At 39.6% G+C, this 14,196-nt stretch overlaps 1 protein-coding gene across 4 annotated transcripts in view; it reads right to left on the reverse strand.

The window, feature by feature from the left end:
• Positions 1 to 14,196, reverse strand: part of LOC126091908 (polycomb protein Sfmbt-like) — a 330,279-nt gene that overhangs the window by 204,969 nt on the left and 111,114 nt on the right. For 3 of the 4 annotated variants that reach the window (XM_049907216.1, XM_049907218.1, XM_049907217.1), the window contains 2 exons: positions 5,075 to 5,288; positions 4,137 to 4,282 (listed from right to left, as the gene is read on the reverse strand). The exons of the other annotated variant lie outside the window; for it this stretch is intronic. In XM_049907216.1, the coding sequence (XP_049763173.1) occupies positions 4,137 to 4,282; positions 5,075 to 5,288 (360 nt within the window). The remainder of the gene's footprint in view (positions 1 to 4,136; positions 4,283 to 5,074; positions 5,289 to 14,196) is intronic. 4 annotated transcript variants of the gene reach the window in all.

The raw sequence follows: 14,196 nt of genomic DNA on the forward strand, positions 1-14,196 counted from the left end.
CTTAATCAAAACACACACACACACACACACACACACACACACACACACACAGAGAGAGAGAGACAGAGACAGAGAGAGAGAGAGAGAGAGAGAGAGACTGCATTCTGTTGGCAGTAATTCAAGAGCAAACTTCTTTTTAAAGGTTTTCATCTGGAGTGTGGCCTTGCATAGCTATGATATATGAACAACAAACAGTTCAGGCAAGAAGAGAATAGAAGCTTTTGAAATGTGGTGCTACAGAAGAATGCTGAAGATTAGATTTATTTTATTTTTATTTTACAGGTCTAGTACTGTAGGACCAAACTGAGGAGCAAATTTCCATGACCGTGGAAGCATAAGGAAAGTGAATAATAAGCAAAATAAAATTTACACAAATCCTATGCTGATTATACACATAATCAACAACATAACACAGGAATCTGCTTAATTTTTTCCCAGGAGCTCCACAGCAGAATAAGAGTGAGTCATGAGAAAATTCTACATGATTAATGGAAAATCTCATATAAAGATGTCAAACAAATACTAACAAAGAGATAGAGGGGCTGGCCAGTACTTACCTCAGCTCATTACAGCTGACAGATACACAAAAAACAGAACAGAACCGAACCGAAAATTTACGTTCCTAGCTTTCGGAACAAATGTTCCTTCATCAGGGGGGGGGAGAGCGGAAAGAAAGGGAAGAAGGGAAAGTGGACTCAGTTACTCACAACCTTGGCTTCCCTCTGACAACCATGCCTCCATCCTTGACAAAAGGTTTGCAAACTTGCACCACATATTGCTTCAACTGCCCATTTCCGAGGCAAAAATACTCTTAGTGATTGGGAAGAGTTAGAATATAATGCAATGCATCATAAGCAAATGAAAACAGGCAAAGTACACTAACTTTCATGTTTGCCTATCACTTATAGCAGATACTTTTCTAATGATAAATACAACAGGATTCAGTTTTCCATGGTATGTATTCAGATAGATGGTAAGCTATGATTGTTCAGCCTGGCTAAAAAATGCTGATTCTGTGTAATAAAAAAAAGGCAAGTTTTAATTAAGTTGCATGTCTAGAATTTTAAAAACTGAGTATTACTGAGATTTAGTATCGACTCATTTCCTACAAGCCATGATTTTATGTCTTGAACTGCTCTATGTGACACACTGCCTTTATTACACTTAACATCTTTCACTAACGCACCAATGTCGTCAAAAAGTATTTTAGAACCACCTGTTACATTAGAAGGCACATCACTTACATATGTGATATGCCTTCTAATGTAACAGGTGTGCCACAGTAAGACACCATTACATTACTGTAGAGAATGATCTTTAGCTATCTGTTTTTAAGTATTATAGGAACTAATGGTGAGTTACTCCTTTTATTCCATAATAGTTCAACTTCTGCAGTATTATTTTGTAACCAACACAATACCTAGCCTTTTCAATAGATCCAACAATAAACGAGATGGTTCTTAATCAAAGGGGAAAAAATAATTTATGACACAATTTTACTGAGAGAAGGCATTGGATGAAAGGACACACCCTGAGCCATCAAGGAATTGTCAGTGTGGTAATGGAAGGGTGTGTGAGCGTATAAAATGGTTAAAGTTTTACAAACAGTTCATTTTCTTTTAACGATGACAAATATCTATGGAGCATTTGCAACAATCTAGTCATATGGGCTAGCTGAAGCACATGAACATCCATCAGACTCCTACCTTAAGTGGTATGTATTTCATTTCAATAGGAGTCAGTTGTGCCAAAACAGGGATTTGGCTCTGGCTTTCGCTAACAGATGCACTAACTGGCAAGGACAGCTTTCACAAATAATTTACAAATATTATGTACAAACTGTATGAATTATGATGAATTAAAGTTAAGTTGTGAAAACAGTGCCACTGCCACCTAACAAATGGCTGTCATAACTCAGGAGAGAAGCAGTGCCTCCAGGCAGCAGAAAGTATGACCAAATTCGCATGTGGTGTGACTGTCTAGAGGCACAGCTTTTTCCTTGAAACTAGAAGGTTGTAACATTGAATCCTGGCTCTGTTACTTTTTTCTCGTTCTGCCTTATAACCCAGTATTCACCTCTCAACGATGTGGAGATTCACCAGAAATGAACTCTGATTCCACTGGTTAGGGGCACGCAAGTCACTTAAGTGACATCAAACTATTGTGATTGTTTCTGAACAACTGTGTAGTGAAAATCAATTACTTGTGCACAGAGTAAAATGCAGCATGATACGCAACTTTATTTCATTGCAGAAAGTTTCGCTGCATTGTAGCGGATGACTAATTTTTCAGCTTTCTGCATTCCTCAGGTCAAACACAGATGCAAACTCGATTCTCTGGATGGCAGAGGTGAAAGATATTATTTGTTTGGACACTTTCATATTACACGGTAGACAGGTAAATGAATCTTCACTGGTGAGAAAGCGATTAAGATCTTTTAAAGATCATAAAGACATGGGCACCATGTTCTTGAACAGGATTCAGAAATTTCTTGCTGATGGATACAAAAGATTTCAAAATACATGTACAGATGGTTGAGGGCTGAATTTTGAAAGATGAGGACAATTTTAGACTGTCAGTTTCTGCTTTCCTCATTTTTACCAGTCGCAATTTGTACTCTTAATTCACAGCAAATTATCTGAAAACTGGATAGTGCGTTACTCAATTTTGAAGCTTCATGATAAATATGATCAATAATGAAATGATAACCACCTCTTCATCAAGATGCGATGTGAAACACACAATCTGAAATAAGCAAATAATTTAACCAATAGTTTCCCTGCAACCAACTGAGAACAACTGCCTAGCAAAAAAACCTGAGAATCAAAAACATGTGGTGTTTTATTTCATATGCTTTACATGTTCACCTCTTTAGCTGAGCCTGGGTTTGATTCCAGGCTGGATCAGTGATTTTATTTGCTTGCTGACTGGGTGTTGTATTGTCCCCATCATCATTTCATCATCATCAACACCCAATCGTTGAAGTGGCATAGATTATGAAAGACTTACACCAGGCAGCAAAACTTCCTGAAAGAGGACTCCCAGCCAAAACATGCTGTACGTTCTTTTCATTTTATGCTTCAAGTAAAACATTTTGTGAAAAATGTACTTCAGCAACGTCCCTTCATTTACATTTAGTACATTCTTTCAGCAGCACAGCACATGATTTAACTTTTAGCTTTCTTTGAATAAAACCTCTATATGGATATTATTCTTTGTGTGGCACAGTGAAGAAGTCGATCATAAAGAATTGTGGCAACAAGTCTCAACGACGTATCACAGTGCATACTGAGCTTCACAAGAGTAGTGATTTAACATGAGCTAAACATGTAGACCATGCATGTTTTTCCTTATTTTATCTTTCATTTGTACCACATCAGACAGTCTCATTGAGCCTCTCTCTCTCTCTCTCTCTCTCTCTCTCTCTCTCTCTCTCTCTCTCTCACACACACACACACACACACACACACACACAAATTGCATACAATATTTGCATTGCTTGTAAGCACATTACTTACATCACAACATTCTCCCACCATTGCCATGAGATGTCCCTCCAAACGCTAGTTCAATACCTCCAAATGCCAGTTCAATATGGAACACACAATATTTAGATCTCCAGACAAATTTCTTGGCACGCACTGCATACATCGTGTAAGTTACTTGACAGTTATGATATTCATTTACTCAACATCAATCCCTGAATTTTACTCATGGTCCCTAACGATACTCTATGCTAATCAAGTCAGCTGGATACAGATACTTAATGCTAGCCTTGCAAAGCTGTGCTGGGTCGCTAGTATTTTATATTTGCATAAATCTGGTATCTTTATAAAGTGGAGAATTTCCAAGATTTATTTATGATACAATTTTGATTCTACATATGCACTCTTGGCCAGCGAAATTGACAAACCTGTAACTTAATAGGACTGCACTGCCACAAATGTTTCCAGTTTGTGACTTGTCTTGGGACTGGACCTTTCTTATAATGAGCAATAAATTACATAATGTAAATTAACAGTTTATTATAGAAATGAAATTACTGAAGCCACCAATAATGTAAGGACTGCAGTTAACCAGGCACATCTCGCATGTAAGACTAAATGAAGCTATTATACCAAACTATTAGAACTTACATGAAACACAGGAAGTGGTTTTGGAATTGGTTGCCCAGATTTCTCCAACTCTGCGTACTGCCGAGCACAGGAAAGGCTGCAGAACCTTCTTTCTTTAGTGTAGAAGGCGTGTTTCACTCCGATTGCTCCACAAGTCTGGCAGACAGCTAAATTACGCGAAAGTAGTGACAACACTGTTCTCTGATAGAATACATTAAGAGTAAAAAGATATAATGAGAATGCTGATTTAATTTTTTGTGCAAACTAAGTGTGGAGTAAAGCAAGGGTACACATAACACAAATATGCTTGAAGGAAGCATGCTACACAGAACATTTAACAGCAAGCTGCAATTATCAGCACAACAGACATAAAAGCAGGAGTAATTCAGCCATGCAGGAGAATAGATATTTAACTTTTTAAGATTTGTTTCTGATTTACAGAGAAGATTATCCAAAATATCATTTACAACACTCACTGGGCTTAAAGTGGAATTTGAATGTAAACTATGAAATTTCTGAACTTTTTGTGTGAAATTTTCTAATTTCAGTATTTACATATTTAGATTTCAATGCAATATGTTTGTATGAAATGTGAACTCTATTAAAGGGATATAAAAGAAAAAAAAGGGGCATAAAAATAATATCACCTTCGTAACATGGCCTCCAAAAATGCTTAAAAACTATTCTCCACCACAAGTGTATGTTTGAGTGTGTGCATGTGCATGTGTATATGTGTGTGTGTGTGTGTGTGTGTGTGTGTGTGTGTGTTTTGAATGTGTGGAAGTTCTTCTCTCACATTATCCCCCATAAGTTATACATTTTGTAGAATGCTCACTCCCTGAGTAGTAAGTTTCATGTGAATAAGAATGTTTCTGATGAAACAGTTTCATGACACCTTTGTAATGTTTTTATAGTACTCGCCCCAAAGTGGCACACCTTAGTTTCTTGACCGCACTTACCCATTCCATCCTTTTGGATGGGGATGACGCTAAGATCGGTATCTTTCTGATATGCTATTGGGGTCTTCAGTTTCAGTGCGGGATGTTTGACCGGCTTGATTTTGCGGGCCCGCTGACTTGGAGTTTGTGTGGCAGCTGAGGCAGTTGACATGTACTGGGGCTGCGACTCACAGTAAGTATCGAACTCATCCAGCATCATGAACCCGTCCATGTCCTGGGGACCACAAAGCTCAACTCATCACGACATTCTGCTTTTCCATTCCCCATAACCCTCAGACGAAATTAAACCTAGCAATGAATGAAAGTCATTAAATGTTGGGGATCAATCTAAAATTTCAGTAATCACATCCCAACGGTAAAATTACATAATTATTAACAATTAAATTTTATGGAATGCTGATAGTTATCAAGAGGATATAGCACAAACAGCAAAATTGCAGAAAATAAAGGGAATGGACAATCACATATTTGCAAGCAAACACATACAGACAATGCGTACACAATTATTGTGATGTCTCAATTTTTATTTGTCTGCCGGGTGCATGCCCTTACCTTCTACCTTTTATAATATGTAATGGTGCAAATGTCTCAGTAATTCAAGAACAGCTTTACTTTTCTCAGCAGTATGAAGCAGCATAATAAATATTAGCAATGAACCCACAAAATAGATTTTTTAAAAAGATTAGCAGATTTTGAAAACTACTTCAGTATGGTATTACAAATCATGCTTTAATCTCTCAAAATAAAGAGAAAAGACACAGCAATGTTCACATTAAAATGTTGCTAGAACTTCCATTCAGGTACACTAGCAAATACAGTACACAGACCAATTAATCTGTTTACCTAATGCTATAATTTTTGTAGCCATCCTGTATTAAAATTTGTACGTAGGATTAAAGAAGCTTGTCACATTGCCTCTTCTGTTTCTTTTCTCTCCTTTTCCCCCTAAAATCAAAATCACAGCTAATTCTTTTTCTAGATACCTATTTGGTAATTTACGTATATAGTGAATTCAATCACTAGGAACAGTCTAGAAAGTTACGGAGTTCAGTATTTGCATTCTGCTGCCACGTATCAAGTTATGAATAACAGAAATTAATACATGCTTTATATTTATTTTATATTTCTTTAAAGCTGAGGAAATAGTAAATGTAACGTGCTGTCCAATTTCCAAACAACGGGATGTGATGCAAGACTAACAGTGCATTGCGCATAATCTGTTAATGGTGTTACAGCAAAGAATACTTCATGTGGTTGCTTGAGATTTTTATTTCTTTTCGAAGGTAGCCATTACTAGTGAGAAAGAGTATAAAAACATGCAAGTACAAATTAAACCAAGAGTCCAACAGGTAACAACATGCTATAGCACAGTATGTTAGTAGTAGTCATTACTTATCAAATGCTTCTTGATTATGGTCATCTACATAATTACATTCATTAATCACAATTGCACACTAATGTGATGCACAGAATGCGCCGCATGGCAGTGTCATTAAGTTACTTGGAAAATTCATAAGCAAAGGACAGAATCTGGTCTCCACAGGAAAAGAGGAGGAAACACAAACAGGAATTCACCTGATTCATTTTTCACTTATCTGTGTATTTCACCTGTCAATACTACAAGAAGACAAGACATGATAGAGCGCACATGAAAACAATAATTATACCTTACTAGCCACACAATTTTCCAATTCAAGTTTAATCAACAACTGAATAGAAAATGTATTATTTCAATAAGGTACAAGCATAATTTCATTGCATCCCTCAATCTCAAAATATTCGCATTTTCCTTCCACAATATTAACCCAAGTTACTAGTTCTCTCAGGAAGATGCTTTTACTATCTGAACCAATGAGCTGTAGTAACCTCTCTCCTGTGTCCAGAATAACTTACAAGGCTAACATAAAAGTGACTGCTCACTGAAAAACGAAATCAAACAATCTCAATGTGCGAGTTTCTTTTCACGTAAAAGTTCTCAAAATCATAGTACTTGTTCTATTCTGCCTATATCTATTCAGTTTTTAATCCAACATTTTCTTGGTTTCTTTATTGTATCACAACAATGGGTCCAATAATAACAACTGATTTCACAAATCAAGGAATTATTCTCTTGTATTCATCAAGAAAGACAACAGTAAGTGCTACTGTCTCCTTACTTTAAACACCACAGTCCACAATAGCTGTGATGTTTAAGAATTTCAGATGGCAAAGGTTCTACAGCTTCTACTATTTTCTAAACAAGAAAGTATATAATTCAATTGTTGACACATTTTATTTTATTTTCTTCTGGTATACCAGTTTTTTTTAAACTGGTGTTAATCATTTTCTAGTATTCACATTGCACTCTTGAAAGGATTTATACAATGTCGATAAAATTGGAAATGCTGGTGGGATAATGTGCACTGTCAATCAAAATTAATCAAAAGGTCATGAATAATACTTTCACATAATAAAACATTTTCATGTCTTTCGCCACATTAATCCACAGTGCGTTTGCTCTCAGTGCTGCTTGACAGCTTTCTGGGGAGGGGGGAGGGTACAGGAGAGAAAACATTCTGCCGTTTATGAAGCAGCAAGGCCGGCGAGTGTGAGCTGCCAGCCAAGTAAACACAGGGTCCGGTGGTGATTAAACGTTAAAGAGGGGCCATAGTGGGGATTTAAATGCCCACCCACCACTGATGACTCTGTAAGGAGTAGTACAAGAATCTGGCACTTTTGTAAAAGATAAAGAGAACATGCCTTCCAATATGTTGTGGACGCACTGTGGATTCATGTAGCAAGAAACCCAAGATGCTTTTATTGCACTGACACTACCTGAGAACCTTCATCTGCTGAACTTCCATGGTCTACAACAGACCATTATCTACAGACAACAAACAGAAAAGGAACAAAAAATGGTGGGTAAAGCTAATACAAACATTTCTATTCATTATGACAGTTACTTATGGCTTATTCACAATGATTTAACATTATTCTACAACTTAAAACTTGACTGTGATAAATGAAAAAAATGTGCCAGATGATTCTCTGACCCGTATTTGCTGCTTTTAGTGAGCAGTTACCTTAAGCATTAGTCAATCTGAGAACACCTCCAGACCAGACTCAAACTTCAACTTTTACTGATGTTTGTTTCTACGACTTCCACACTACAACCAGATGCTCTCCCATGAGGTCTATGGGAATAGCACCACTATGGGAAGGATTTGAAGTGAGACTGCGGCTCTTCTGCCATGAATATTAAATATGAATTGAATTAGTTTCGATGAAATGAAATCATATAAGGTTTGAAGTTTGAGTCAGAGTTAAAGAGATGTGCTCACAAAACCTAAAAGGGCAGAGCAACTGCTTGTAAATAGCAGAAAATCCACATCTGAGCACTGATCCGGACAAATTTTCAATTGTCATGACTGTAATTATACTGCTGGTTCAGCATTTCTGAATCATTTTCCCTGCTACCATATCATGTCATTACAGCCCTTTTGTTTCAAACCCATCGATACATTAATATGGTTTCAGTGAAATTTATTTGATTCACATAGTAGTGCGTTAGCAACAATGAATTTAGTGTTTTCTCACACTTCCATTATCTCAAATAGTTTTACAAATTTTCTGTCCAGACCTACGATCACTGTCCACAGATGTAGGACATGTATTAACCGATGGAAAATCCAGGATGGAATGTAACAATATTAGAGGAGGGAAGTTGCTACTCACCATATAGCAGAGATGCTGAGTAGCGATAAGCACAACAAAAGATTCACACAATTATAGCTTTCAGTCATTAAGGCCTTTATCAGCAACACACACACACACACACACACACACACACACACACACAAACGCAACTTACACACACATCTACAGTCTCAGATAACTGAAACCACACTGCGAGCAGCAGCACCAGTGCATGATGGGAGTGGCGACTGAGTGGGGGTAAGGAGGAGGCTGGGGTGGGGAGGGTGAGGGATAGTATTGTGGGGGTGGCAGGTGGCAGAAAGTGAAGTGCTGCATTTTAGATGGATGGCAGGAGAGAGGTGGGGGGGGAGTAAGTAGCAGATGTGAGAGACATAAAAAGAAATTAGGAGACTGGGTGTGGCGGTGAAATGGCAGATGTGTAGTGCTGGAATGGGAACAGGGAGGGGACTGGATGGGTGAGGATAGTGACTAACGAAGGTTGAGGCCAGGAGGGTTACGGGAACGTAGGATGTATTACTGGGAAAGTTCCCACCCATGCAATTCAGAAAAGCTGGTGTTGATAGAAAGGATCCGTATGGCACAGGCTGTGAATCACTCATTGAGATAAGGGATATCATTTTTGGCAGTGTTTACAGCACCAGGGTGGTCAACTTGTTTTTTGGCCACAGTTTGTCGGTGGCCATTCATGCGGACAGACAGCTTGTTGGTTGTCATGCCTACATAGAATGCAGCACAGTGGTTGCAGCTTAGCTTGTAAATCACATGACTGGTTTCACAGGTTGCCCTGCCTTTGATGGGATAGGTGATGTTAGTGACTGGCCTGGAGTAGGTGGTGGTAGGAGGATGTATGGGACAGGTCTTGCATCTAGGTCTATTACAGGGGTATGAGCCATGAGGTAAGGTATTGGGAGCAGGGGTTGAGTAAGGATGGACGAGTATATTGTGAAGGTCCGCTGGATGGCGGAATACCACTGTAGGAGGGGTGGGGAGGATAGTGGGCAGGACATTTCTCATTTCAGGGCACAACAAGAGGTAATCGAACCCTGGCGGAGAATGTAATTCAGTTGCTCCAGTCCCGGATGGTACTGAGTTATACGGGGAATGCTCCTCTGTGGCTGGACTGTGGGACTTTTGGATGTGGTGGGAGACTGAAAAGGTAAGACATGGGATATTTGTTTTCATATAAGGTTGGGGGGGATAATTACAGTCAGTGAAGGCTTCAGTGAGACCCTCGGTATATTTTGAGAGGGACTGCTCGTCACTGCAGATGTGACGGCCACAGGTGGCTAGGCTGTATGGAAGGGACTTCTTGGCATGTAACGGGTGGCGGCTGTCGAAGTGGAGGTACTGCTGGTAGTTAGTAGGTTTGATATGGATGGAGGTACTGATGTAGCCATCTCTGAGGTGGAGATCTACATCTAGGAAGGTGCTTGTTGGGTTGAGTAGGACCAGGTGAAGCAAATGGGGGAGAAGTAGTTGAGGTTCTGGAGGAATGTGGATAGGGTGTCCTCACCTTCAATCCCAATAGTAAAGATGTCATCAATGAATATGAACCAGGTGAGGAGTTTAGGATTCTGGGATTTTGGGAAGGATTCCTCTAGATGGCCTAGCCACCTGTGGCCGCCACATCTGCAGTGACGAGCAGTCCCTCTCAAAATATACTGAGGGTCTCACTGAAGCCTTCACTGACTGTAATTATCCTCCCAACCTTATACAAAAACAAATATCCCATGTCTTACCTTTTCAGTCTCCCACCACATCCAAAAGTCCCACAGTTCGGCCACAGAGGAGTATTCCCCCTCATAACTCAGTACCATCCGGGACTGGAGCAACTGAATTACATTCTCCGCCAGGGTTTCGATTACCTCTCATCGTGCTCTGAAATGAGAAATGTCCTGCCCACTATCCTCCCCACCCCTCCTACAGTGGTATTCCGCCATCCACCGAACCTTCTCAATATACTCGTCCATCCTTACACAACCCCTGCTCCCAATACCTTACCTCATGGCTCATACCCCTGTAATAGACCTAGATGCAAGACCTGTCCCATACATCCTCCTACCACCACCTACTCCAGGCCGGTCACTAACACCACCTATCCCATCAAAGGCAGGGCGACCTGTGAAACCAGTCATGTGATTTACAAGCTAAGCTGCAACCACTGTGCCGCATTCTATGTAGGCATGACAACCAACAAGCTGTCTGTCCGCATGAATGGCCATCGACAAACTGTGGCCAAAAAACAAGTTGACCACCCTGGTGCTGTAAACGCTGCCAAAAATGATATCCCTTATCTCAATGAGTGATTCACAGCCTGTGCCATACGGATCCTTTCTATCAACACCAGCTTTTCTGAATTGCGTGGGTGGGAACTTTCCCAGTAATACATCCTACGTTCCCGTAACCCTTCTGGCCTCAACCTTCGTTAGTCACTATCCTCACCCATCCAGCCCCCTCCTTGTTCCCATTCCAGCACTACACAGCTGTCACTTCACTGCCACACCCAGTATTTTAATTTCTTTTTATTTCTCACCTTTCTGCTACTTACTCCACCCCCCCCCCCCCCCCCACTCCCACCCCTCTCTCCTGCCCTCCGTCTACTGCAGCACTTCACTTTCTGCCACCCCCACCATACTATCCCTCCCCCTCCCCGCACCATCCTTACCCCCACCCGGTCGCCACTCCCATCATGCACTGGTGCTGCTGCTCACAGTGTGGTTTCAGTTATCTGAGACTGCAGGTGTGTGTGTGTGTGTGTGTGTGTGTGTGTGTCTATTGCTGACAAAGGCCTTAATGGCTGAAAGCTATAATTGTGGGATTCTTTTGTTGTGCCTATCGCGATTCAGCATCTCCGCTATATGGTGAGTACCAACTTTCCTTCTCTTATATTGTTAAATGTATTAACTGATAACTCAACTAATCAGTGAAGTTAGTCCAAGAAAATGAAAAGAACAAAATAAAACACTAAGCTATCCAACAGCTGTCCAAAGTTCACCAATGGTACCTCTACAGATTTCAAGTATGGCAGATGGTAATACGAGGTCAAAAACAGAAGCCGTTCTTCTCTGCCACATTAAAGTCATGCACAGTAAGGCACACATTACACACCTGCTTTGCCAATTTACTGTCTGCCAACTACATCTCAACATTAGTGGGAAGCTGAACATTAACTTTATTTTGTAACACTTACAAATATTTTGAATACTGAAACTAAACAGTGATTCACTGGCAATTTCATATTAATTAAAAGCAATGTTTACTCCTCCGCTCAACCCATTTCTGCCACTCCATAATTCAACACTTAATTTCCTCTTGTCACCATGCACTTCACTGTCCAGTACACTCTTCATAATATTGTGCAGCATTAGCAAATTACTTCTCTCATTTCTTAAATAATGTAGTCACACATTCCAGGTCCTGATTCACTGTCTATCAACATATTTATCAATAGCCAGCAAATGTTATCAAATTTAAGTCAGAGGAAATATCAATATAGTGTCCATATATAGACTGAGGTATAAACACATTGTGTGTGGTACTGGCAGCAGTGGCGGCTACATATGGGGGGTGTGCATCCCTCACACAACCCCCCCCCCCCCCCACCTTGTGGGCCCCCCTGTATTGCTAATCGCACTGCCCACTCCAGTCAGGTCGCGCACTGAAACTCACTTGGTACTATTGAAGAAGTAGTATCATTCTTCACAGCGTCTAGCAAGCAGTTCGCAACATTGGAGAGTCATCTAAAACACTCACTGCAGTATCACTGTCAAATGAGATGGGTTGAGCGACATGATGCTGTTATTCAGTTCGCAGCTGATCTCAGAACAGTTTGCAAAGTTCTTAAAGAAATACAGTGTTGGAGGATAGAACAACAGCTGCTAAAGTCAATATTCTCCTTCGAGCTCTCTCTAATTGCAAGTTTTTTATAACTCTGTTTACACTGAGTGACATTATGAGCATAACATATCCAGTCAGCAAAATCTTACAAGACCGTAGCTTGGATGTCGCGACGGCAAAAGCAAAATCAGATTCGATTCAAGGTGAGAACTAATGCTGATAGCCACTTTGCTCGTATTGTTGAAGAGGCGAAGGCAGTTATTGAAGAGTTAGACATGGAGATGAGTGTTCCTTGTCTTACAGGCAGACACAGAGAAAACTGTGATCATGATGATGATGCTACAACATATCGGAAAATAACTGTTTTAATTCCAACGCTGGACCATGTTACGACTGACACGAGAGAACGTTTTGCTGAAGAAAATATTTACGGTTAAAATTCAACATACTGAAACATGACGGTAATAATCTGGCACATAAATTGAACCACTGCTTAACTGAGCTACCATTCCTTGAAGAAGAATCACTCTTTTATCACTAAAAAGAGACTAATGGGAGAGATTCTTCAGTGCAAGCAAACAAGCATAAATGCCCTTAATGATCGTGATTCTTTTATGCAAACATTGTCTGTTTGTCCTAGATCTGACTATCCTACTTTGCACACGCTGTACAAAATATTTGCTTGTCTACCTGCATCTATTGCTACAGTAGAAAGAAGTTTTTCAACATTGCGGCACACAAAGACATGGCTGAAGTTGACAATGAAGGAGGATTGATTTAATGGCTTAGCTCTGTTGGACACTCACCCTGACATTGATTATCCTACTGACGATATAATTAACCAATTTTCCAGGAAGAATAGGTGCATAGAATTCATCATTTAAGGAAAATAACCACGACTGTAACTTTTTTATATCATAAGATGGCATTGTCTAGTATATGTGTATAATCAATTTAAATAAAATTTTCTTTGACTTTATTACTTTTTATTACGGTAAAAGTAATTTCTGTATCCGCCAATGATTGGCAGTGCCTCATGCCACATCTCCTCTTGTGTGCTCAGATACAGTGCATCTGCAGCTAGTGTAGGCATAAGCAGGCTGTGTCCACTTGGCCAGTCAACAATGATGAACACTACCTGCCTTTGACTTGGGAAGATACATCGATATGCAGCTACTTTGCATGTTAGCATAAAAGAGCTTCAATTTCATCAGTCAAAATTATCAATTTGAATAGAATAGATGATAGCAGATTAGGATAACATCGACTATTATACAAAATGAAGCATTTGATTATTAATTGGACAATTAACAAGACCTGACCATACATTAAATCTATGTGCACCTATTTTCTTTTCTTGGAGAAAAGAATTTGTTGGTAAAATGAAGTTCTTCTCCATGGGTACCTATCTAAATCAACAACGTATAACCAGAATATTAGTAAAACATTAAAATTTAAACACTGTGCAACTGATGTAGACATTTGACAACAATGTCATAACTGACAATCTTTTCTGTCCACACCTCAGTACATTTTACACAAGAAAACATTTTCTGTCGTGCACTATGAAATTCTGAGTTTATTTACGA

The sequence above is a fragment of the Schistocerca cancellata genome, chromosome 7, assembly GCF_023864275.1.
Source record: "Schistocerca cancellata isolate TAMUIC-IGC-003103 chromosome 7, iqSchCanc2.1, whole genome shotgun sequence".
Classification (NCBI taxonomy): Eukaryota; Metazoa; Arthropoda; class Insecta; order Orthoptera; family Acrididae; genus Schistocerca; species Schistocerca cancellata.